The sequence below is a fragment of the Anopheles coluzzii genome, chromosome 3, assembly GCF_943734685.1.
Source record: "Anopheles coluzzii chromosome 3, AcolN3, whole genome shotgun sequence".
NCBI lineage: Eukaryota > Metazoa > Arthropoda > Insecta > Diptera > Culicidae > Anopheles > Anopheles coluzzii.
Window position 1 is genome coordinate 90406321 of NC_064671.1, and position 25088 is coordinate 90431408.

General features: G+C 44.2%; 1 protein-coding gene across 10 annotated transcripts in view; it reads right to left on the minus strand.

The window, feature by feature from the left end:
- The window catches only part of LOC120955071 (heterogeneous nuclear ribonucleoprotein L), a 177103-nt gene that overhangs the window by 31010 nt on the left and 121005 nt on the right, over nt 1–25088 (minus strand). For 5 of the 10 annotated variants that reach the window (XM_049610587.1, XM_049610586.1, XM_040375565.2 and 2 more), the window contains 5 exons: nt 23396–23481; nt 16741–16837; nt 14247–14304; nt 6217–6306; nt 2515–2583 (listed from right to left, as the gene is read on the minus strand). In XM_049610587.1, coding sequence (XP_049466544.1) covers nt 2515–2583; nt 6217–6306; nt 14247–14304; nt 16741–16837; nt 23396–23481 — 400 coding nt within the window. The remainder of the gene's footprint in view (nt 1–2514; nt 2584–6216; nt 6307–14246; nt 14305–16740; nt 16838–23395; nt 23482–25088) is intronic. The other 5 variants (XM_049610588.1, XM_040375571.2, XM_040375568.2 and 2 more) reach the window with 5 other exon arrangements.

The window sequence follows — 25088 nt, forward strand, 5'->3', positions numbered from 1 at the left end:
CGCTTATTTTCCTACGGTGATTGAGGAAAGTGTGCACAAATCAGCAGGGATGGGAGGGACGAGCATTTTTCCAATATATTTCGATCATTCAATTTAGCTTCTAACCGATCTGCGCTCTTCCCTCCTCAAGCTCCTGATTCTCGCGAGCATCGTCTGCTTGGTAAAAACTGTTTCTCATCCACGCAGAGCAAGAATGTTTCATTTGTGCGCTCCAAAAATAGATTCAACCCTGCGCGACCACTAATCGGATTTACCGTTTTGTCCTTTTAGAGGCGTTTATTATTATTATTCGAGAAGCCAAAAAAAGGCTATCAACGCTATGCCCTTTGGAGAGAGAGTAGAGCTCCTGGTGATAAGTTGCAGATTTAATTCCCCACTCAAGCAGCTCGGCTACGAAAAGACGCGACGAGAAGGCCGACAACAAAAGTGTTCGCTAATGAGCCAGAGCAAATGAACCAGGCAGGATTTTATAATGGCCGACAACAAAGTTCCTTCTCCTGATTGCTTGAAACGTTTCGAATGTAGCCACCATACCATTAAGGAAAGTGCAAATAATATCACGTCCTCGAGATACGCCGAATGAGGGAGAAGGAGGATGATGCCCAAAACGTGGATGAGTGCGCGAAGAAGTTGATTGATAGATCGGATCCCGGTGGTTCGGTCAATAAAATATTATTTTGCCTCTCTCTCAAAACTCTCGTGATGGAAGTGACCAGTTTCGTCAGTTTTATGGGGCGCCACGGACACGTGTGTGAGCGTGCCTGAATGGGATGGATAAAGTTTTTCCCCCTAGATGGGAAAACTTTCCGCGAGGCAGCACACATTCTGTGACGACCGTTCAACTTTTCCATCAATCCCTCGATATCGACGAGAGGGTGGATTGATCGGGAAATGAATGTGTGGAACAGAAGAGGAGTGGAGGGGTTTGGGCAATTTTGAGATTGGTTGGCGATAATGATCCAATAGTTATTTTTCTTTTTAAAAAATATGACAAAAAAAAACTGTTGCGATCGGAAAATATTAGCGACAGTTTTCATCATTTTAAACAGTTTAAATTACATGTTTGTGCAAATACAAATTGTTGTAAAATTAATAAAATAAAACCAATCTTTTTGACGCTGGTTTGTCTTGCTTAAACTTCAACAGAACTTCCAATAAAAACAACCACACATATTTCTCGAACTTGATTTAAGTGACCGATAGCATGAGCCAACAGATTTATCTATCACTGCCCCCCCCCCCCCCCCCCCTTTCTGAAGCGGAAGATTGCTTCAGCTACCAGATTGAACACTTGTACCCGCGTTCTCCATTTGCCAACCAACCAACTGACCGAACGCTTTCCAACCGAAAAACAAACCGCAACGGACAGGTTCGGTTCGATGAAACGCTTATCACTCCCCTTCCACACGTTCTCTCTCTCGCAGCGGGAAGAGGAAAATGTCCGCACTGGCGAAAAGTCCGAAGCTGTAAGCGAAACGGTTCTGCAAGCACATGGCTTATCGGTGTCCCTTGTGGGATGGTGCCTTGGTCAAGCGGTTGAGCGAGCCTTAGCAACGGTTTGGAAATCATTCTTCAAAGTTTAATCGAACGTAAAAATAATTGCCACAACCGAGAAGTAATCCCTTTCGCCCTACAGCTCTCTCATGGGGAGGAGCCTTTGCCGTGATTTACTTCTCTCCCTCCGAAGAAAAGAAGAAGAACACATATCGAACGGCTCTTCGACTGTTGGCGTTTTGAGCCCTTCTGGAAAATTGAAACTATCTCCAGCTGCACCGGATCACGAACCGGTCGGAAGAGAAGAGAAGCGTAGCAATGGAATCGAGTAGTAGTGGAGTTTTAACTTTTCCAACTTTTCCACTCCGTTGCATTCGAAGATCCCGCTCGCTCGAGAGAGCGTCAGTTACGCTATTCGCTTCCTGTTTTGGAAAGCCCAAGCAAGAATGAGAGAGAGAGGAAACGAAAAGGGAAATATAAGTGTAAGTTGAACTTTTCGGTTTTACTTTTCCGCCGAGATTGCAGGCGCACACGGTTTCCATTTACGGATCGGTGATTAATTTTTCATGAAAAGGAAAACAAGCGACTTTTGACCATATCGTTTAGAAGCGGGAAGGTGAAGAAGGACTCAAGAAAACGCAGCCCTCCAGAGATGGAAATGTTAAGATCGGGGGCGTGTACAAGAGCGCACGACAGTGTGTAATAAAACTTTTGCACCGTCAGGCACAAAGCACGCCCGCGCCCCCCAAAAAAAAGGTGAGTCCGGGAAAAGTTTTAATACACCGGAAGCATAAGCCTGTCGGGTTGGAAGAGTTGGCCGAACAACGTTTAGCAAATTTTGCCCCCCACCCGATTGGGAACCGGTGGAAAAGCAGGATGGATTGCGAGGATGGATTGGATGATATGCTTTCAAGAATCTAGTGCATGATGCTGGGAGGGCAAAAGAGGATAAAGGGGTGGATAAGATGAGATTAAAAAAAAAATGAAGCTAACTGGGGGAAAGAGAAGGGTGTTACTTACTTGAGCGGGTTCCTTGAGTAGGTTGAGAGTACTCGTTGTAGGGTGTATGTGATGGTGAAAGGTACTTACCTGAAAGCAAAAGCAAAAGAAGAAGAAAGGAAAACATAATGGTCAATCAAAGGCGCGCAAGAAAAGAAGGAGGAAATCGAGAGCGGCGACAAAACATTGAGAGAGAGAGGCGTGCGTGCGAAGCAAAAGAAAACAAACACACACACACACACATAGAGAGACGATACGATTTAATGCGAGCAGAGACAATGAAAAACAAAAAAGACATTTCTTTGGAGAAGAAAAAATCAAAACCGAAAATACAGCGAAAACATTACATTTAACTCGGCTGTCTGTTATTGTAGATTGTTATTGTTTGTGTGAGGGATATTCAAATGGGATTCATACTAGAAAATGGAGGAATGTGTAGACTGTTTAATGTTGAGTAAGAAACAAAACTAAAAGATTAAAATTAAATATTCACAGTGAAGCAAATGATGTGTGGTTGGGAAGTTGAAAGAAAGGCAATAGTCTGTGGGCAAAGTTTGGGAAAGAAAGAATGAAAACTGAAAGTGTTAAAACAGTCTAACAAGCTTCTATTCAACACAAAGAATAAGCTTTAACGACTCGCTCTTGCACCGTGCATAACATTACTACCATCTTCTTGCTTTTTCGCATCAACCATGCACAACACCGCTTTGTGATTTATTTTGCCACCAAAAAAATAAAAAAATAAAAACGGATGCAAATTGCTCCTTCAAACCATCTGCTTGATTAAGCTGCGCCACTCTCTTTCATCTGTCGACTTCTGACTTCGGTGGTGTGGCCCTATATGCAACGGGAAATCGTTAAGCATCATGCTGCAGTCGACGACTCTGCCTGCCGCACAATCAGACGAATTGCCTCTGCTGCAAGATGTGGTTGATTTCTGCCTCAAGGTTTGTCTCACACATATGAAAGCCAATAAGCAGCACCACCAGCAGCAGCAGCAGCTGCTTTGTGTTCGTTTGATCGTGTGCGTCTTCACGCTCGGCAAGGCACGCGGATTAGCAGCGAGCGTCTTTGAAATCTGCAGCAAATCGGCACAGTATGGACGGAGTTACGGAAAGAAAGTCAAAGGAAGTGCACATGAAAGAGCTCATTTTCATATCAATTGTGCGCTTTTCTGAAGTTCACCAAACAGTTTCAATTTAAATAACATTACTGGAGGCATTCAATTTTATGAAAATTCGAGAAAGTTTGACAGCTGAGTGTGGCCTGTAAATCCTGTTATTAAGCTGTTTTTTTTTTAAATAAAATTCTACCGAATGAAACTGGATAGCATTATCGCCTTTTTTTGTTACTAATTTCACCTGAATAATTTAGTTACCTACCCGGAAGTGGAATTATTTATTAATAACCACTTCCGGTGCTATTTTTTTCTTCATTTTGCAACCACCATCGATCGTATTGTAAAGCCAATTTTATATTTAGAAGGTTTAAAATCCCTTACACCGGAAGCAAAATGGTTGAATAATCGATTTCAAAAGGCCAGTTTTCCTTCCCCGATCCACACACACACACACACACACGCATGTACCGGAACAAAACCGGAACAGCTCTGCTAGGCGGCGAATATTTGGGATTATAATTTAAATTGGCATAATACACATTGTTTGCGTTGCGTGCTTGTATCACGCACCGCTGCACCCAGTGCCCTCCTCTCCCGCTCCCTTTATCACGCTGCAAATTAATGCCCGGAGGCGAACAAGTCCGATGGTGTTAATTAGATTGTCAAAATGGCCGCCAGTTACCCAGTTCGGGCCAGCTGCACCCGGCAACCCGGCGAACAACCCAAAAGCATCGCAGCACGTTGGCCGCAAAACAATAAACCACAACCAGAGAATGGGTCGGCGTTTGATTGACAAATGGTGGACGAACCGGTAGGCTGTGCTGGGGTCCGACAATCGGGTCAGTCAGTCAACTGTCACAAAACCACTTGCACGCACACACACATACACAGAAGAAAAGGGGAAAATGTACCGTGCGTGTGTGTGTGTGACAGGGGTTTTAGCGTCACTTTTCCGGGCACAGTAGCTTTATAATTCAATCATTTCCATCATCATCATCAACAACGGTGCGGTTCGTCGTCTGTCGCGTCGTGTGCGTACGTCGTCCGATGGCAAATCTTCCCAAAACGCATGCAATGCATCATTGTAGAGCATGACCGTGCCCGTGCATGTGTGTGTGTGTGTAGGTGCTCTTGATTGACAGTTCTTGTCACGTTGACCATCAGCATCAGCAAAATGGCCTTTCTATTCAGCCAAAAGGGAGTAAAGTGGACAAAAACGAGGAAAGGAGCTTAGAAGGCAAATCTCATAGAGTGCTGTTTTTCTTTTGTAAAAAAAAGGGGTTGGCCTTTGACGTTCGTTTGAAAATGACGTTATTGAAAACGGTATTTGCTTTTTTATAATTGATTTATCTTCTACCAATGTTCCATTAGTTTTATATCAAAACACCCCAAAAGTCACCCCCTGAAAGGAAAGGGATTTCCAAACACTGCTATAGACTTTCGATCTCAATATCTCCCCAACAACGACAATAAATCTATCTATCGTGCAGATAAAACCCGCCCACGCCTGCTATCTGGATCACGACACCACTCTGGACACACTAAGGCACGCTGTCTCCATTTCGCTCCAAAAACAGGTTGCACAACCTTCCACAAATCACTCGGCGACTGGGCGACAGTAGTTAGCACCTTGGCAGCAGCAAGAGAGCAAACTATAAACCAGTTCAGTGCGGTGGGCGCGATTGAGATTGAGGTTTAGAAATGTGTTTTGCGCTGACACAGCGCGCCCACGAGCCACGCAAGAACTAAACTGCGCGATACAAGATCTCCATCTAAGGGGTTGTTGTACCCGCTGCTCGCCTTTACTTTTACTTTCGGAGGGGCCTAAACTAGACACAAACTATCGCGGGAGATCAACTTGTTTGAAACAAGTTTTGGAACAAACCAGCGAGAGGAAGGAATGTGCTCGGTGGTCGTGTTTTCAATTTGACATAAAGTTAATGGACTGACAACAATGTCAGCCAGCTCAGGGCTTGGGGTTGTTGCAGGATTAACTCAATCAATCTTCCACTAAAGTGCTCTTACAGCAGCCGGTAAGCTTCAAGAAACAATGGTTTTATGCAAACAAGACAAAAGTGCTTTTCGATTCGTGCCCAAGATAAGCAAGCAAAATTGGTTAAAACAGTGCAGCATATAAAGCAAAAAAGCGCAACAAGAAGAACGATAGAGAACAGGAGATGGAGGGGCAGGTTAAGAGAACATGGGCGGAAAAGATGTGATACGAAATGAGCGGTAGAATGGTACACGATCGACCTAAGTGGATGTTTTCAAAGATGTTAGATTTACTGTTCTATTGTCAGGTTTAATAGACGCGGCAACCAAAAAGAAACCAAAAACCACCTGGAGTCACACCCACAACCAAATGAAACAACAACAAAAAGAAGAAACACACACACACTAAACCCACACCAACACAAGCCGTACTACGCAAAGCGAAAACAAAATTAAACCAAACCAAAGCACTAAAGAGTAAGCTAGTAACTAGAGGAAACAGAAAACTAATACTAATAACTGAGAGAAAGAGACAGAGAGAGAGATAAGAAGAGCTAACAAGGAAAGAAACAGGGGAAGGGAGAAGAAACAAACAGCAAAACTCTACTCACTGTACGGCTGCGGTCGTCCACCGAAGAGCGTTGGATCCTGGAGCAGGGGCGAGCGTCCATTACCGACCTCCTTAACCGTGGTGGCAGCTACTTTTGGTCGAGCGTGTATGAATCGTATGCGTGTGTGTGTGTGTGTGGGAGTGTTTGTGTAAGTATGTGTGTGTGTGTATGTACGTATATTGAATAAACGTTAGGCCGTACGAGAGCCAGGTGAGTAGATTGCGTAGATTTTGGCGGAAAACAAATGACAGTAGTGACAGTATACGATGATTGCGTTTCGATGAAAAGTATGTTCGTGTGCATATGTGTGTTTGTGGTTTTGGGGTGTGTATTTGCGTGTTTTTGGTTGGAGAATGTCATGTGTGTGTGTGTGGGTGTTTAAGTTCGAGAGTGAGTGCAATTTTCGAATATGTTGCGAAATTTCCATCGCAGCATCGTCCAAGCCAAAATGGGGCGGCAGCGGTGGTAATGATGGGAAACAACATCCCATTTTACAAGAGATATAGCAATGTAGGTGCAAGTGTGTGTGTGTTTTTTGTTCAATCCAGGTGGGAAGAGTTTTGTTTTGAAGGAGACATTGAGGGGTATTGTTGTTTCAAACGTTGTAAAGTTGTTCGTCGATGGTGGTGGTGGTATGAGTTTTGTAGAATCGCAGCAACAGCCACAAACGACAAGTGCGTTCGTAGACACACACAAATACAGAGTTTGGTGGGAGTATTTTTTTTTCATATATTGAGGGGCAGGCGAGGTTGTGAATTGGTTTATTTTTATATATTTCATTTGATTTGATTTGATTTGATTTTTTGCAGAACATACACAACGGAAACGGTAATGAAAAAAGAAAGAAAAGCAGAAGAAAAAAATCCCAATTAGAAACGGCTTGAAGGCACTTCTGGAAAGGATGGACTGGAGAGATGATGAGCGGGAGTATAGAGAGAGATAGAGAGAGAAAGACAGAGCGAGAGAGACAGCTGTTTGAGTAGTTTGAGTAGTTTTGAGCGGTGATTGTGAGAAAGAAACAATAAAATCGTTAAAAACAAAATAGAAACAGACAGAGAGACAGACAGACAGATAGACGGAAAGACAGAAAGACAAACAGACAGATAAGGTGTTGTGAAAGAAAGGGCAAAGAGAACGAAGGTAAGAGCACCCTCAGCGGCCCGCAAACAAGTGTGCGGTTTTGGAAAATTATAAATGCAACTGCGTCGTTTCTTCGTAGTGTATTAAGAGTTTTCTGAAAGGCTAATTACGGAAGTACGGAAGAGATAAATAAAACAGCAGAAACATAGAAACAGAGAAAAGCTTCGAAAAGAAGAAGAAATGTATGACAGATTGCGAAAACTACTAATTGCTAGACAAGAAAAAAAATAGGTAAAAACTACGCTATAAATTGAAAGGTTGCAAGTATTGCGCACACACACACACACAACAAGTCTAGAACATTACGTTAGTCTAACACACGAATAAAGAAATGATAAACAATACACTTAATAATAGGAAAATTATTTGGCACATGATTAAGTTTACATGTTGAATGAACGAAGGAGTTAAAAACACAAAAAAAAGACCGCAAAAATAACAGTACATTTAGACTAGGAGAGAAAAACAAAACGAAAGGAGCTCCAGGTGATGAAACAAGCATCCGTCGTTATCCGTTGTTTTATTATCAGAATAGTCTGTTGAAGGTTTTGTACACCACTTTGAAGGCAAGACTTTAAGTAATACAATTGCGTTCACTTATATATTCATTCTTTTCCATTTTATTGGTTTTTGTATATTTTAACACCTCAGACATTTATTCCACCAACCAACTGTTTAAGCTCTCTTTGAGGTAAAGTTTACAGTAAAATCGTTGTAAATCGAACCCAGCTTCATAAAGCTCACTTGATGTCAACAAATTACACTCGCTTGTTCGTTGTCCAACCAAACACAAACGAACAACCTATCAGTAATCCCATCAACAACGGAACACAAGAGAACATTTCCTTCTTTTATTTAATTCCCTCTCGACCTATTTCAACAACTGCCGGCGCGGTGCAACTGGAGCTACAATTCCCACCAGCGCAGCAGAAACCCCTTATCTTCCACCCCATGCAGCATCGCAGCACACCATAAAAAAGGTCTCAGGTAATCAGATTTACACTTAATTTTAGCGCCAGCCCTTCGACACGGAGAGAGAGAGAGTGAGAGTGCTGCATCGGCTCGCTATCATCACTCGGCGAGGGAAACATCATTTAAACTTGTGTTCGATCGTTACTGCCCTTTGGGTTGGGGGCCAAAGGGCACACCACACACAACGACAGCGACCGTCGGCATCGGTGCTGATAATGTGCGAAATTAAATCAATATATATAGTGCGAATCTCTCTACAATGAAATTTTCCACCATAAGCAAATCGTGCAGCAGCATTTCCCGCAACAACTACAGTGGAAACAAGAGCGGTGGGCAAGCGTGACACATAAACTGTCCCATTACAACGACCGTCTGCGATTGTTACGAGCTGTTTTCATTTGATTTAGGGTGACACTTTATGGTGTGTCCAAGCACACGGGCACATCGAGAGGCTGAGTGTCGATTACGGTCATAAATTTATCATATCTTTCCCTTTTGTCGTTGGTGTTCCCCCTTCAACGCATCATACGAGGATACCAAAAATGGAAAGAAAATGGAACTTAGTAATGTGCGTCATAGGAAACTTTTCTCTATTATCAAGAAAGAAGGACTGAAAGTAAACCCATTTCCGATAGAGAACTGGAGTAATGTTTGCAGTGGCCAAAGGTCAATCTTCTGCTCGAGCACGAGGCGAAGCGGCAAAGTCAGAAATGAAAGGTAAACACACACCCGCACATCTTAGAAAACGACCAGGCGCTTCCATCGCCCTTTGATCGATGAGCTTTTTTGATACTTTGAGTAGGAAAAAAAAACATCGACAAAAGCTCAAGTCTGGAAAAGCACTGGAATCGCACTGGAAATCAAACAACATGCGCAAAGAGATTGAACCACTCTGACCGAGTGCAGTGAACCATCCGATACTTGCAAACAGCTTCTTACAACTGCACTCGGCAGCAGCTGAGAGGTGCAACAGCTAGTGCAAAGTTTTCACACGCCATAAGGACACTTTGGTCTTGGGGAATTAGTTACCGGCGTCGCCAGATTTGTGCTTTGGTAACTTTTTTTTTTTCGCGTTACAAAACATCGAGCTACGCTATTGGGTTGCACCAGCCAGCTACTACCTACTGGTTGAACATTACTTCCTAACAACTTCCTACTGCAAACGGATGTAACTTTTAGTGAGTTTGTTGGAGTAGAAAAGTTAGCGCTACATCGGCAGGGCACAAGTTCGCGTAAACTACGCTCTTTGGTTCTCCAAAAACTTTCTGCAATTTTCTACTTCAACCGGAAGAAAGCAAACGAAATCCGGGGAAGGGTGTGCCATTTTAACTTGCTCGGTACGCGTCACTCGGTAACGATTTGCCTCGTTATCAGGCAGCGTTACGACATCTCAGCGTACCTGTTGCCGAGGACGGCGTAGAAGACTTTTCTCCGAGGCCGGCCCGAATCCTATTTTAAGTTGCAACGACACAACACAACGCATTGCGTACAAGAGTACCGAGTGCTCCGAACGTCACCACATTCACTCACACTCGTGGCGGTGGTGGTGGTGGTGGCAGCGGTTCAACCCCTTTTTAACCCCAATTTTCACCGCGCGTGGAATGCTCGTTCTGAATAGTTCACATTCCCACCCCGTGCCGCGGCGGGTCAAGAGAAAAGCGTGCGGGGTGGCGCAAACGAACACGAACGGGTTTTTGCGCACCATGTTCACACTGTTACGCTTTTGTTTCACTGATAGGTGTTCTGGCGGGTGGGGTTTTGTTGATGCATTGTTTTGGGTAAAGTAAACCCGCCGCCGCCGCAGCCGATTGGGAAACAAAAGAGGACACAGTGGCTCGAATTTCGCGTTTGCAACCTGATCTTCGCATGCGTTGCAATTGCAACACAAAACCGTGAATCGGTGGTGGTAATGGTGGTTGCATTTAACCGTTCGACTGCTGAGGGGAGGTTAATGACCGATTAATTTTAGGGTTGTAAAGCGTGCGACGAGAGAGCTGGCAAATTACGGTCAATGGATTTGGGCCGATCGGGCGACTGTGTGGGAGGGACTTTATTTTTGTATTGTTTGGTGTGTCTTGTTGTAACTAGATGGATCTGTTAATACAAACATCTACTTTAACGTAATAGACGCTCTTTATAAGATGATCATATCAATGTGTTAGTTAGTGGACCGCTCCATCGCTTATAAGTACTTTCCGAGCGATGGATTAGGGTTTCTCAATTGGCAATTTAACACGATTGGCATGGAAAATGAGTTCCGTTTCAGATGATGATCCTTCCAATGTGAAAACATAATTCCAAAACTTTATCATCATAACCACAATAAAGTTATCCGTTCCCCTAACTTAGCAACTCAATATAGAACCTACACACACACATGTAGTAGCGAATCTCCGCCATTCAAAATTTAATCAAATTCAAACCGATCCCGTCACGTTTGCGCTGCGCTCTAATTGAATTCCAAGCTGGGTCGAAATTCGTGCCTGCTGAACGATTGACGATGGTCGCCCGTGTCACGGCGCTCGTGTGTGTGTGTTGCTGATCAGAAGAAGTGCTCTCACGTCAGCGAAAAACAGTCCACCAAACATAACTTAGGGTTGAGGCTGCCTCTGTCTGTGTGTCGCTGCTCCAAGAGAACGACATCGATGTGATAAGGCAAGCCTTCCACAACAACAACAACAACAGCCCCTGGAAAATGACACACAAGACGTGCCCGTGTTTTGTACCATGTGTTTTCCCCATTTCGGGAAGGACCTGTGAGATTAATCATCATTGACAACTCGGGCCCCGAACGACGACATCCATCCGCGAAGCGTAATGAGTTGTACAATGAAGATGGTGGTGGTGGCGTCAGTGCGAAAGACAAGGGACCGCACAAAACCGGAACCATAAAAGCAAATTTCCCAGCGGACACTAACCAACGGGGGTTGTGTCTAAGCGCGATTTTGTGACATGCTCTACGTTACGTCAATGTCGAGTGAACCATGTCGGAGGGGCTCTCCTTCCGGCATTGTCGGTTTTTGAGGTTATGCTTCTCCAGGTCCGGTAGGCGGTCTTGCGCACATGGCTCAAGGACGACGGCAACCTCCCTCCTCCTCTCGAGGGATTCCATTTTGCCCCCCGTTTCAGCATAAATGTGTCAAAGCGCCGTAGCAAAGAGTGGAATTTTCTTTTGCGCCGCGAGATGAAGTTGCACATTGTTTGACAGAGCGAAGGACCCTCTCCTCTCTGTCTCTCGGTGGCAAAGGGGTGTCCCCATCCCCGAAAATATCACCCAACATCAATCTCCTTTACGATGACTTCGTCATTCAAGCTGTCATCTCGCCGGTCCGGCGATCAAAGGTTCATCTGCAGTTCGCTTTCGGTTCTCGGGGCTGCTGCTGCTGTTGACTGCTGACAGCTGACTGGTGAAGGTTTTGCTTAGATGTGTGGAGATGGCCGTTTAAAATTAGACGATATTGTTTCAAACACACACAGCCGCGCGCTCACAGTACCGGAAAATGGGATATTTGGGGTGGTTGAATACAATTTACGACGGGCAAGTGCATCAATTGCGTTTGCGAAAAACAATGTACACAAAGTGGTAGTGGAGGCACGGTAAACTGGTTGCGCTGTCTGCGCCATCTGGTGGCAAACTGTGGCAAGCATTCATCCAGTGCCAGCCTGACAGCTGTCACATCATAGTGCACACCCCATAAAGACGACATAAATTGGAGCGTAATTGAAAACAAAACGATCGTTCGAAACACACACAACGAAAAAAATGGACAAATTGCTGTGTATGAGTTGGCGGGAGCACTAAAACTGCATTTCTGCCTCCCCCCCCTGGTTCATCAATCAGGACCAGGTTTGAAACCAATTCTTCTTGTCACGGGTCTTTGGCGACGAGGGGAGAGCGCAACGTGACGAAACGCTTCCTGCATTTCAGTTCGCTCCAATCGACACGCGACGGCAATTAATTTAACCAAATGCACATGAACCCGTTGCATCCTTCTAGTTTTCGATCGCTTCGCCCACCCCCCACCCCCCTTTTCTCACGCTCTCTGGGTGAAATTATTCAGTGAAATATTTGTTTGTTATTCCTGGTGATTATTCGCCTTTGCCCCCCTCCGCGTTTTCTGCGACCGCACGGTACCGCGCTCATTACGTAAACATGGCGCGCGCTAGAGCGGGCTCTGCCATCGCGTTTCGGCATTTGGTAACATTTATTTTTAAGCAGCAGCACACACACACACGCGGTCGTTTTCCCTTCGGAGGACTCACCTCGACCTCACCCCACCACCCCCTGAGTATATGTGCATGTCGGAGAAAAACAATCCAGCTCGATTGCGCACACGATGCACACGATATTAATTGCTCAATCAAGATCGAATTTCGCTTTTGCCATGTTTTGTGGTGGCAACGGTAGAGTGGCGGCGGTGGCTGGTTTGGTTTGCTGGATGTGCATCAATTTCTAGCGGCCGTTGAATCGCCGTTAATTGAACGCGAGGGCAGCGAGGCTACGCACACGACGCGGACGACCATCTGCGCACGCACACACACACTGGACGGGACAAGACAAAACAGCCGCGTGACGTTCGCATTGGCGGAGCAAATTAAATCAATAAAGCACTTGTCGGTGAAGCATTTTAATTGAAACATGAAACACGCTGTCAGTTCGGGTATTCTTCTCTCGGTTGTAGTCGGAAGTTTTGCATCAACGCACTCTTGAAGCGGGTGCCACGAGTCCGTCTCCCGGCAGATTGACGAAGATAGATTTATTGTTGGTTTAAAATAGGCAATAAGTTCAATCGGCAACTGGTGTATCTAATTAATTTCATGTAAATACCATCTGTTATTGTGCGTAACATCTTAATTGCTAAAGCTTAACTATGGCGTGAGCGTAATCTTGCTGTGCTCGCGTGGCACACACGGACACCTGTAAACAAACATGGGCTGCAGATGGTAGGAGACAAAAAGGAAAGCTAACATCAAAGCATGCTTAAACAATTCTGTCATACAAATCTTCTCTCCGAAGCACGGAGAGTACACCGTTTTGCTATCCGTTTGTTTAATATACTATTTTTTCCCCCGTAGGCACTAGCACTAGGCAATGAAACTAAACACACACTCCTCTAATACCAAGAAATGTGTTTGAAACGAAACGAAATTGAACACAACGCCCTTCTCGATAGCAGTAAGATGCGAAACGTGATAGCATACATATGTAAAACACGAACAGAATGAAACGTGCAAAATGAAAAGATGCAAAGAATAACAAAAAAACAACATATAAGTGTCAAAGTGTAGATGAAACAGCGGCAACAAAACTTATGGAATGTAACAGAAACAAAAAATATCCAATATGACCAGAAAATCAACAAGAAACGAAGTAACACAACAAAAAGGCATGATTGAGAGGCAACGAACTCGACGATCGTTACGAATGCAAAGTGAGCACGAATTGGTGAGAGCAGTGGGCGGGCAGTTGTGGTAGTGGTGATGGTGAAACGGGAGAAAAAACAGACAGGTAGTAAGGGAAGGGGGGAAGGTTGGATGTTTGAGGTGGGTGGTTGTTTGAAAAAAGAAACAAGTTTGACCGAAAGAAAAAACTTATTCTACAAACTGCAGTAGAAATCACAACACTATGAGCAGAAAAAAGATAGGTGAGACAAGAGAGCAAAAAGGGAATAGTAGTGGGGTAGTGAGGTAGTAGTGGTAGTAGTAGTTTTAGTAGTAATAACAATATTTGTTTAATTTGAGCTTGGAACTTCATTTCGGTTTTGTTTTTAGAACTTTTTTAGAAGAAGATGTAAGGGGGGGAAAAAACGTGGGTGAGTGGGCGGGTGGGCGCGGGTGAGGAGGAATTAAATGTGAGAATATTCAAAAAGGGAAAAAGAAAGAAACTTGAACAAAGTAAAGGAAGAAATCATCCTTACCCAGCGTGTAGTCCCAACTGGAGTCACTGTCGTTTTTGTAAACATTGAGTTTTTCTGGCTGTTGATGTTGATGTAGTTGTTGGAGTTGTTGTAGTTGTTGTATTATTTTTGCATTGGCAGTTTTTTTTTTCATTTTTTTTTTGTTGTTGTTGCAAAAGTTGCGAGTTTTTAGGTTGATGAAATTGTTGTTGTTGATGTTTTTTTTGTTGGAAGGTTGGAAGATTTGAAAAAGGCGATAGATAAATTTGTTTTGTTGTTGTTGTTGAGATCATGTTGTAGTTGTTGTTGTTGATGATGTTGTTGTTGTAGTTATTGCCGTTACCCGTGCAGGTAGCAGATATTTTGGTTGTTTTATTTTATATATATAGCAGGTGTGAGTTGATGCCCGAAATGATTTCCCGTGAAGAGGACGTAAGGGAGGAAGGAGCAGGTTCCGTGTTCCGTGTTGTTGGTTGTGTTGTTGTTGTTGTTGTGGTGGTGGTGGTTGGTTGGTTGTTGCCAAATGTTGTTGCAGTTGTTGTTTTGCATGTGGTGAGACGAATATGGTGGTGGTAGAAGAAGTAAGAGTAATTTGTATTAGAGTAGGTTTGTTGAAGGCGTATTTGAGGAAGAATGGTCGGTGTGGTTGGACCGGACCGTTGGGAGGTAGGGGGATTGAAAGAGAGTAAAATAGAGAAAAAGAGAGAGAAAGAGAGAGAGAGAGAACGAGAAAGAGGCAGGATGGAAAGTAGATTGTAATTTAAGAAAAAGAATAGAAAATGGATAAAACGGTAAGAAGAGCAAAAAGGGAAGAGAAAAAAAGAAAGAGGAAAAGAGAGAGAGAGAAAGAGAGCGATGTGAATGTAAATTTTGTAAGTTGAATGTTGCAATGTTGTTCGTTCGTTGGTTGTTTTGCGATATGTTTTTTTTTTGCGACAGATTCGGAAAGAAAAGAAAGACAATAAAATGGACAAAACAATGGAAAAATAAATATCTTCTCGGATTCGATCTGTTTTGTGGTTATGTCTAGCAAGTTTGATACTGTAGAATATAGAACAGGAATAAGAGCACGAGTAGAACAAAATGGAGACAGTGGGGCAGGGTGGGGGCGGCTTTATGGGAGAGAGGGGGGGGGGGGGGGGGTTGGTGTGAATTAACTTGCTTCTGCAGGCACACGCACACACACACTCTAGTAGTTTGCTTGTTGTTTTCTTCTATTTTTCTCGTTTATTATTTGTTTAAAAGGGAAAGTATGAGGATTGGAATGAAGGGCGTAAAAATGCAACTGCAGCGCCTCAGCGTAGCATAACCAATGAAAACAAAAATACTATTTTCAGGAGCATTTCAGATTGTGTAAGAGGGAAGTGATGAGGAAAGACAAAAACATCCATTCATTGTGGAGGGGAAAAAGAAGAGTAGAAGTAAAAAAATGTACAGTTTAACTTCCGCTTGCGCTAACTAGTCGGAGCTTTGCTACTTTCTGAGTGTCTATTGCTGGTGTGTGAGATTCAATACAACGCCATTAGGTGAGATTCGTTCCTAGACATTTACTCTAAAATGAATGGAGAACTAGGCAACGATGGGTTCGATCGAACTATTGCAAAACAACTAAACCACGGGAGGGATGATATGTTGCTCTTGTTTTACTTTTTACAGTTCTATGATTATTTTTTCTGTATGTTTGTTTGTCTAGTCTTTCTTACATGGAATAGATAGATTATTTTTTTTTTACAACGGCAAAAGAAAGATAAAGAAAGGTAAAGGTATAGAAATAGACATGTGAAAGAAACTAATGTCGCACTATATTTGTCATTTGAATAAAGTCGTTACTTTATGGTAAAACTGCAAATTTCCATTGTCTTGAGTAGTCTTTTTTGGGGGAAAATCTGATAAATTCTGTTTCTGTATGCTTATTTTTATATTATTTGCAATATAATGCGTACGTTTTATCTGTAGTACTGTAGAGCATGTTTATCGATTTCAGTTTTATTTCAGAATTAATGAAAAGAAAAGAAAGAAAATAAGAACAAACACAATCAAAACACACGATACATCGAGCGAGCGAGTTGAAAGGAGTGGTTTTTTGATACATTTTTAAGTTTTTGAGTAAGTTTTACTGAAGAAGAAATATAAAAAGAGGGAACGGTTTTATCGATTCTATTTCGTTCGGTAATCAGAAAGAGAGAGAGAGGATGAAAAAAAGATTGAACAAAGGACTCGTATGAAGGATACGGCTGCGAGAGGTGTAAGAGGGACTTGGATGGAAGGACAGGACGAGAAACTCGAAGCAAAGAAGAGCAAAGGAGAAAAAAAAACAAAATACGGACAAAAGTACAGCCAGATGGAGGCACGGGATGGGAAAATAGTTTGACTAGAGAAAGAGAGAGAGAAAGTGAGAGATAGAAAGAAAGGAAAAATACATCTAGTAGGAAGAGGGTGAGGGTCAAGGGGAGTGGATCAAGAAAAAGGGGAAGAGACGGGAGGCGAATTACGGGATCGGCTCGGGCGTAATTACCTTTGCGTAGTCGATCTTCAGTGTGCAGCAGCCGGAGTAGATGTCGCAACCGTTCAGGCTGTCTTTGGCGCGCGTTGCTGACTCTATGCTGTCGAACGTATCGGGGGGGAGAGGCCGAAAACCGGATCTTGGTTAAGGAAAAGACATGCTTATATCGTTGTTTGAGCACTACTTGAATGTAACAATTCTAGTCAAATTAAGCTTTAACTAAGAAATTCATCGCTTGATACAATCATACTTTCTTCGCTATTTCAAAACACAACACGCCTTGAGAAAAATCACTCAAGCATACTTCAGACGAGGGCCATCATAAGCAACGAGCAAACTAACAACCTTTTGAAACCTTCTTCCATCTACTACCCTTGCTTTTCCATCCTTTCATCTGCCTGCTGTGTTAATGTTTAACACTTTTCTGCCCGCTTCCACCCATTCTAGGCAACCAAACCAGCTAATGGTGTTAAATTTTCACCCTTAGCAACTGCAACGTCTTCAGAATCCTTGAATATCGTTCTCTCCCGCACTACAGAAACAACGCTGCCTAAGCCTTGAAGAAGCGAGGCGCAAACATCAAAAAGTTAAAAGACGCCCAACAGTTGGCAAGCAGACGGCAGGGCGGAAAATCGGACCATTTCAAGCTCTTAGCACACTCGATAATAGTCCCATAGCGCCCCCAAAAAACTGGCCATGAATAGGGCAGGCTCCGGGGCTTAAGGAAATTGTTTCCGAATTAAACCTCCCAAGGGGTGGCGGGGAGGGGCGTGTGGGCTCGCCGAGCTTTTCATGGATGATTTCCTAGCTGAACACTTCACGCAAACAGCTCGGGAGACCCTTTCGGCTGCTGGAGCGGAAAATGAGAACAGCTTAATCGGCAATTTTTCAGCCAGAAAGCGTACACCGTGTCGTAGACGCCCGAGAGCCCAACCGAGTCCTCGGAGCACATCACCCCCCTGCACCGCTCTGTTTTGATAGAACGACGCATATTAATGTCTCCGAGGGCTTAACCATTGTCCGGGAGCAGCCGGTGAGCCGTACCGATTTAGCCAACAAAGATCAAAGTCTCCAAAATATCACTGCAGAAGGCTCCACACACCCGAGAGCCGCTGGTTAGACCGGGGGCAAGCATAGTAAAATTAAACGAGCGTTCAAATTTCGCCCGTGCCGCCATCTTAGATGCTGAGGCATCAAAGCCTTAGCAACCAATTCGCCGCCGAACTGGCAGTTGTGTTGCTTCCGGGAAAGCATGCGCCGGCATCGTCGTTGCTAACACACGAGAAGGCCAACACACACATTTGTGCCTGAGCCAAGCTGCCGCTTCCAAACCATTGTGTTGTGTTGCTGCGGCAGGAGGAGTAGGTGGCAATCTTCTGACTTTTCGGGGTCGTTCCAAGAAGTTTGCAAAACTCGATATGTTGTATGTTCTCTTGGTAAGTTCGTCACAGCGTTTTGCGCCCACCCGCCACTACCCAAGTTGTCAGCAGTTTTCAGCACCATTGCCTTATCGAGCGTGCTACTACTAGGGTCACTAACTTAGTTTCGTGATCGTTTTTCGGTGAAATCTTGCGATAACTTTGCACATAATTAACGCTGATGAGGACACATTTTCGGGGGTTTTCTTGAGGATTTGGGCTGCCGCTTTTGCAGGCATGCGATGCGCGCTTTTGTCAAGAATTTGGATAAAATTCCAATAAACAAATGGTCCGTGTGGTTGAGCTTAATCAACTTATGCGAATGTTCACGTTATTTCGGGCAATTTGAACACTTTCTCGTGACTTTGTCCTTGGTACGGCACACGAGTCATCCATTTTTGAGGAAACAATTTGCAATATATTCACAAAACTGGCGTCGTAAAGTAAATCTCAACAGAATTGAGCTAGTAGTCGTGCAAACAAACAAAAAATCCCTCTCACACACGCCCACACTTTTACATCATCATCATCATCATCATGAATTTAAAAAGGACAACCCATCATCCGTCAGCCAACTTGGGACAGCGTTTTGTCGGCTTGTCTGCTGCGTTCACGGCGCACACATTACGGGAAAACCTTAAAGCCTGCACTTTAAAAGCATATAAAAGATAGCAAAAAAACGCCTTCGTTTGAGCAAAACCACAGCGACGAAGATGCACGAAAATGATAATTTAGTTTGGAAGCGAAAATGTCAACATTTTTACGACGCGTCTACTTATTTTGCTCCATTTGCCCGTACAGTGCACACACTCTCGTGGACTCGGAAGGACTCATCAATAACGAATGACAATCTGCTCTTTATGAGATCCTAAATCCGCGCAGAGGACCTTCGGCAGAGGAAAAACGTTACTCTAAACTTGGGTATCCTATTAGGCTTTGTTGAATTTCTTAAAGTCTGTTTTGTGGAAAAATGAATTGTTATGAGATAATTTAAAAGTACAAATAAACCGTATGTTAACTTATTATTCATTCCTACATTATCGAAGTTTTGAGGTCAAATAGCTTACAAATTGAATTCGTGGAAATGTAGTTTGAAACTAAATCAATCAACTTCATGAACAGATTTTATAGATCGACAGGAAAGGCTAGATAATCAGAACAATCATGCTGTTTATTAAAATGCTGCAGACTCGCAGCTTCCAATTCCACAAACCATGTAATTGTGCAAACGCACCGGTGTAAACAATATCCAGACAAACCTTCGTGGAAAACCCTTGCAAGCCCTAAATTTTCCTCCAATCCCATCTCCCGTCGATGCCGTTTACCAAGAAAGGAGGAAAATTAATACAACGAACAATGATGCTTTCCCAATGTGCTCGAAAATTTCCTAGAAAATCGCACACAAAGCTCGGTGAAGCACCAGAACACGCCACACATGAGTGTGGCATTTTAAACCAAATTTCACACACACACACACCCGTACACACATTCCAACGTTAAAAGGAGCTTTTTCTGAGCATGTCCCGTACAGTGTGTGCGCTCGATATGCAACAAAACTAAGCGAACGAAGCAAAACAGCTAAACAAAAGAAGTAATACAAATGCCATTGTTATTCCTATTGCTTGAGCGGCACGGCACACAAAAAAGAACCGAACCGACACACAGGAAGGAAAGATATTTTGTAATTAAAATTAGTGTCTGCAAACAACCAAAAAAAGGTAACAACATCCGAAGCCATTACATGTGGCACGACGCGTGTGTGCATTTTTTTGTTTTACAATCGAGGATTATCCACTGTAATGACTTTTGTTTGGCGGAAGGAACAAAAAACCTGCCCAAAGCACCATGAAACCAGCTTCAGGAGCACTACAAAATCGTATCGAATCGCTAGGAAGCAGCTAGTCAGTTTTTATACGTTTTCGCGTTTCCATTTTCAAACTGCCACCACCACCGGCACCAAAAACCACGCCAAGGGAGATGTGCACACTGGGACATATATTTGAAGATGATTACATCGTAAAATCCGCCGCCCCGAGGCACACGAGGGACCACCCCTCGATAAGACTACGAACCGAATCGAGTGGAAGCGGAACACTGCCCGCAGCAGCTCTGCTGCGCAAGGCCTGAATATGTATGCGCGCAGCCGAAGCGCGCTCAGGCACAAAACTATTAAATGTGTTTTTATTTTGCACCATCGCTGGCTACATTTACATGGCCGTGCGATGGCGCGCGGCTGGGGAAATTTGTTCACCTGTGAAAAATTAAAATCCCACCTGTTCATCCCCACGGCACCGGAATATGCTAAACAAAGTGGAAACGAAGCAGTGGCTGCTGCAGTGGCGCTTAAGACGATATTTTACTGCGCTCATTATCAGACCGTTCCTCTCATTCTCTTGCGACCAGCAACAGCAACAGCAGCAGCAAAATAGCAACAGCCGTGGCCTTAAAAATGATCAGAATTTATCACTGATTAAAGCTTAAGCGCTGGAAGCAAGCAGCGGCGTTATTATGGAATAAACGGCAGTGTGAATGTGTCCTCCTCCGTACGCATATTGCTTGTTCCGTTTCCCAACGACGCAGGACAAATCCACAGCAACACAGAAGCAGCAACTACTATTGAGATTAGTGCCAGAGGCAGCACGGAAGTGAAACAGCACGACAAACAAACAACAAAACCACTCTGCTGCGCTCTCCACACAAACACAGCAAAAGAGAGATGGGCTCAATTATCATTTATTACTGCACAGGACAGGCGGGAATAGGGCAGGGGGCGTACCACTCGAGCACATTTGCTCGTCACGGCACCACGAGACGGTGCACCGGGTGGATTTAGCCAACTAATGAGCCACCAATTAGCGTATCGCAGAATGGAGGAAAAAGGAGCGCGGCAACGAACGTGAAAGGACCTGGAAGCTGGACATTGCAGGACATCATGCTACTGGTTGGTCGGTCGTTGTCACCGGGCGTTTGAAATGGTTGCTTCCTTCACTTTTTTGCCTTTGCCTTTTCCTGATGACACCGAGAATGGTGACGGTTTGTTCTCTTGGCGGTGGCTGTGTTACGAATTCATTTTCCCATCCCGCAAGTTAAGCGTTAATTTTACCACCCCGTAGACAACACACCAGTGCAGAACACCAAACGCTTCCACAAGCGGGAAGTAACGATGCGAAGATGTGGCTAAATGAATTGGCTCGTATCCATTTTTACCATTTTCCTCTCTTTCTGTGGCTGCGTTTTGCTTCCGTTGGAGAATATTGCCTAAACCCGAGAGCTGCTTTATATTGAAGCGAGATGCTCATTTGAGTTAATTGATCATCAGAGATAATGATGGGTGCGGGAGTGGGGAATAAGCGAATAAGAACGTGCTAAAGGTAGATCCCCCAAGACGCGGTAAGCACTTTCGAGGAGGGCCTTTTTCATCCTAACGATCGAATGTTAAGCGACAGAAAAGGATTTCAATCTGTATCATCATTGTGAATGATGATGATGATGATGATGCTGGAGCCATTTTCATGATTCATTGCCATGAAGCAATCGAAAGGAGAAAGGCTCTAACGAGGGTTTCAAGCGTAGTTGCGTGAGTATTTTACTTAACAACATTTCTTTATATATATTCTGAATTCTTCATACAATGAGTCCTTCTGAGCAAACCGATGATTTGCAATAAAGAATTATATCCTTCTTAATGATACCCCACACACAACTGCGCTCGTAAAATATCGTTCACAAAATTAGACACATTATTCGATTTAATAATGCTGTAATTAATATTTTGTTTATAGCCACATAACCTTCTTCCTCGCCGCCCAAGAAAGCTCCCCTTTCGTCGGATGACAAAAGCACAACTTTGCCACAAAAACTTTGCCACCTTTGGAGCATAAATTCTAATTACGACGCTTGCACACAATCATTAAATTCTCTTCCCGCGCTCGGAAAATTACGATCATAACCAATTTCTGCCACGGAAAGCTGATGCCTCGGGCGAATGTCGCACGGCAAAACAACCCCCTCCAAAAAGCTCATTGTTACATCCGACTAACGCTTTAGCAACGACAATGTTTCCTTCGGGCTACAAATCTTCCGTCGTGTGTTTGCGGCGGCTACCGGTTGCCGGAAGTGAACGACAGCGATTAAATGAACTTCGGTGCGTGTACCTTGTGCCATGAAAGGTGTGTGTGGGTGTGCGGGTGCTTTCTTGTTCAGCGATCGAAATTCGCATTAAACGATTACACCGAAACAGCGTGACGTAAGGGGGGGAATGGTAATGTTTTTTTTTTCTGCGGCAATGGGCAATTTTTCGCTTGTTCGCCGCTCCCTCCCTAAAGCACGCCTTTATGTTGCGAAGCGAGAAGAAACAAGAAAGAGAGAAAAGAATTAACTTTGCTCCTTGCTCGCGATAAATATATATCACCCCTCGTGACAATTAATTTTGAGTGACAATTTTCTCGTACCAAATTATTCCCCACCACGACGTTCCTAGTTCCGTCAAAACACAACCACCGATCGCGGCTGGTCCACAAACTTCATTTACACCGCACCGACCACCAGATGGCGTGTGCCGATTATAACCGCTCGAGCGGAATAAATTTGTTTGCCCGGTGTGCGCGCGGTGGTTTACTCCGCGCTGTTCCATCTTCTAACACACCGACCTGGCGACGGGAAAATCTATTCAACGAGGTGCGAAACGGTGCGTAACAACAAACCCCCAACCCCCGTGCAAGTAAATTGAACGTGTGGGTGTAGGAAAGGGGGGAGAAGCGTGGGAAAATTTATCGCGTGCGTCTTCCCGCACGAAGGTTTCCGTTTTTCTTTTACTTTTGCATGCTACTTAATTTCCCCTCTTGTCCGACCTGCCCCAGATGTGTGGAGCGACGCCATGTCACGGGAGGGGGCGTTATTTCCGTCAACAAATAAACGGCCAGTTTGGCATTAAACGAGCGCAAATTACGAGCACATCTAACAACCCGGCCGAGCCCCGCTGTGTTGTTGCAGTGTATCGTGTGACCGGATAGTAGTGCCCGGCGTTGTGCACACACACAAGAGGCCATTTTGCCAGTCGAACGATTTATCGCACACTAAATTCATTCAATTTTCTCATCCCGCCACCGTTTGATCCTCTCCAATGCCAGGGTGGCATGGAAGGACATTGTAAACACTAATCAAGCACGCTGATAAGGATTACGCGTGCGTTGAAATGTGGGGTGAAGGAAAGACAAAAACAGTAAAGCCCATCATTTGGAAAAGGATATTCAACCATCGCTTGGACGCCATTCTTCTTGAATATCACGATGCGTTGCACTTGGCCATTTGGGTGACAGATCGTGTGCAGTACGTCCTGAAAGTAGAAGGAAAGGAGAGAGAGAAACATTAACAAATTGTTTAATTGCAACATACGAGAAGACATTGTAGAATGAGCAAGAAGTGATTTCATCAATTATAACTTCCTTAACAAGCTTAAAAGATGTACTTTGAGTGTCTAAAATAGTTTCTGTCTTCGGAAAACATAGCAATGAACTAACTTCAAAGCTGACGAGAAATATTCACCCCAAGAACAACCTAGACGACTCAGTCATATCCCCTTCTTCAAGGACACATTCTCCGTTCAGCGAATTCCTGTATACAATTCCTCGAAAATTCGTCAACCGTCTTACACACTTGCACCTCGGGTCAACCAACTTCAAGTGCACATGACATCCAGCTGGCCGTAAGTCTTAATGTCATGGCGCAAATGGTGCAGTTTTGGAGACGATATCGCCGACGACCCTGCACAGCACTACCCATTACCCGGAAAAGGGACAAATTGGAAGCACGTGCACTCAATTAAAATGTCAAACCGTTTTCCACACTATCGGCAACCGATGCGAAGATACTAACGGGGTCCCCAATGGTACTCGCTCGTCAGGACACGGGACAAATGAATACATTATTTAGACACTGAGAACCACCATGTATTCTGGCTTCCGCATGAGACGACAGTTCACACGGCGGTTGTTGCTGAGATGGAGTGTGCGCTGCTGACGTCCGGTTACGGGACGGGTCATTTACAACTTTGTCGCTAGAACAACGCGCTAGGACGAGAAGAAAGCTCAAAAGTTTGAAAAGATACGACGAGGAGCTTCGGATTCGTCTCTTTTTGTCTCACTCATTTGCAACTTCGCTGTAGGCATTGTCGGTCTGTGTACGGCTGTGGCTATAAACGGAACCCGAAAGATAAAGCGAAAGCCAAGCGTGTGTGTGTGTTCCGGACGTCTTATCTTTACCGCTTTTGTGGTAAATGTCAATGCTGCCTGCAGTGTTACACACACAGCGTTTGGGTGAGATGGTTGTGGCTATTAATTCCACACAATACCGGACGCTTGCAGCACTTTCTATCCGTCCTGGAAGTAACGAATCGGTTACTCGCAAGCCGTTCCACGGATCACAATGTCCGTCCGGTCGCGGTGGTCAGTCTTCGACCAACCCCATCCACTAGCACCACAGAGAAAACAGAAATTAAGCGATTCGTTAGAATGTTACAGATCGCTCTATAAATCAGACCAAATGTTTTCGGGTTTTGGGGCGCGAAGTAAGGTGCAACACATGTTTAGTTGACCGGTCAAGCGTTACTGACAAATGAAGGCCCTTCCAATTCCGAGATACTGTTTATGGATTGTTGGCGAAGTAATGGAAACAAGCTTTGGTTTACTTGTCGTACTTTAAGGCAAGCTCACCAGAGCGATGTTTTCGCACACGCTCAAGAAGGTTCCCAATTCCCAGAGCTGATCAGAATTTCGCAACGAAGGCTACTCTTAAGATTCTTTTGTGAAAGCCACAATATCCACGCTCTCTCCCTTGAGGACTCTCAGCGCGCACATTCAAGCTTCTTCGAATCAATCTGCCTTTGAAGTGATTTGCTGAAAAAAGCTGTCTATCATCTCCAGAGACGGACGGGAGCCCTGAACG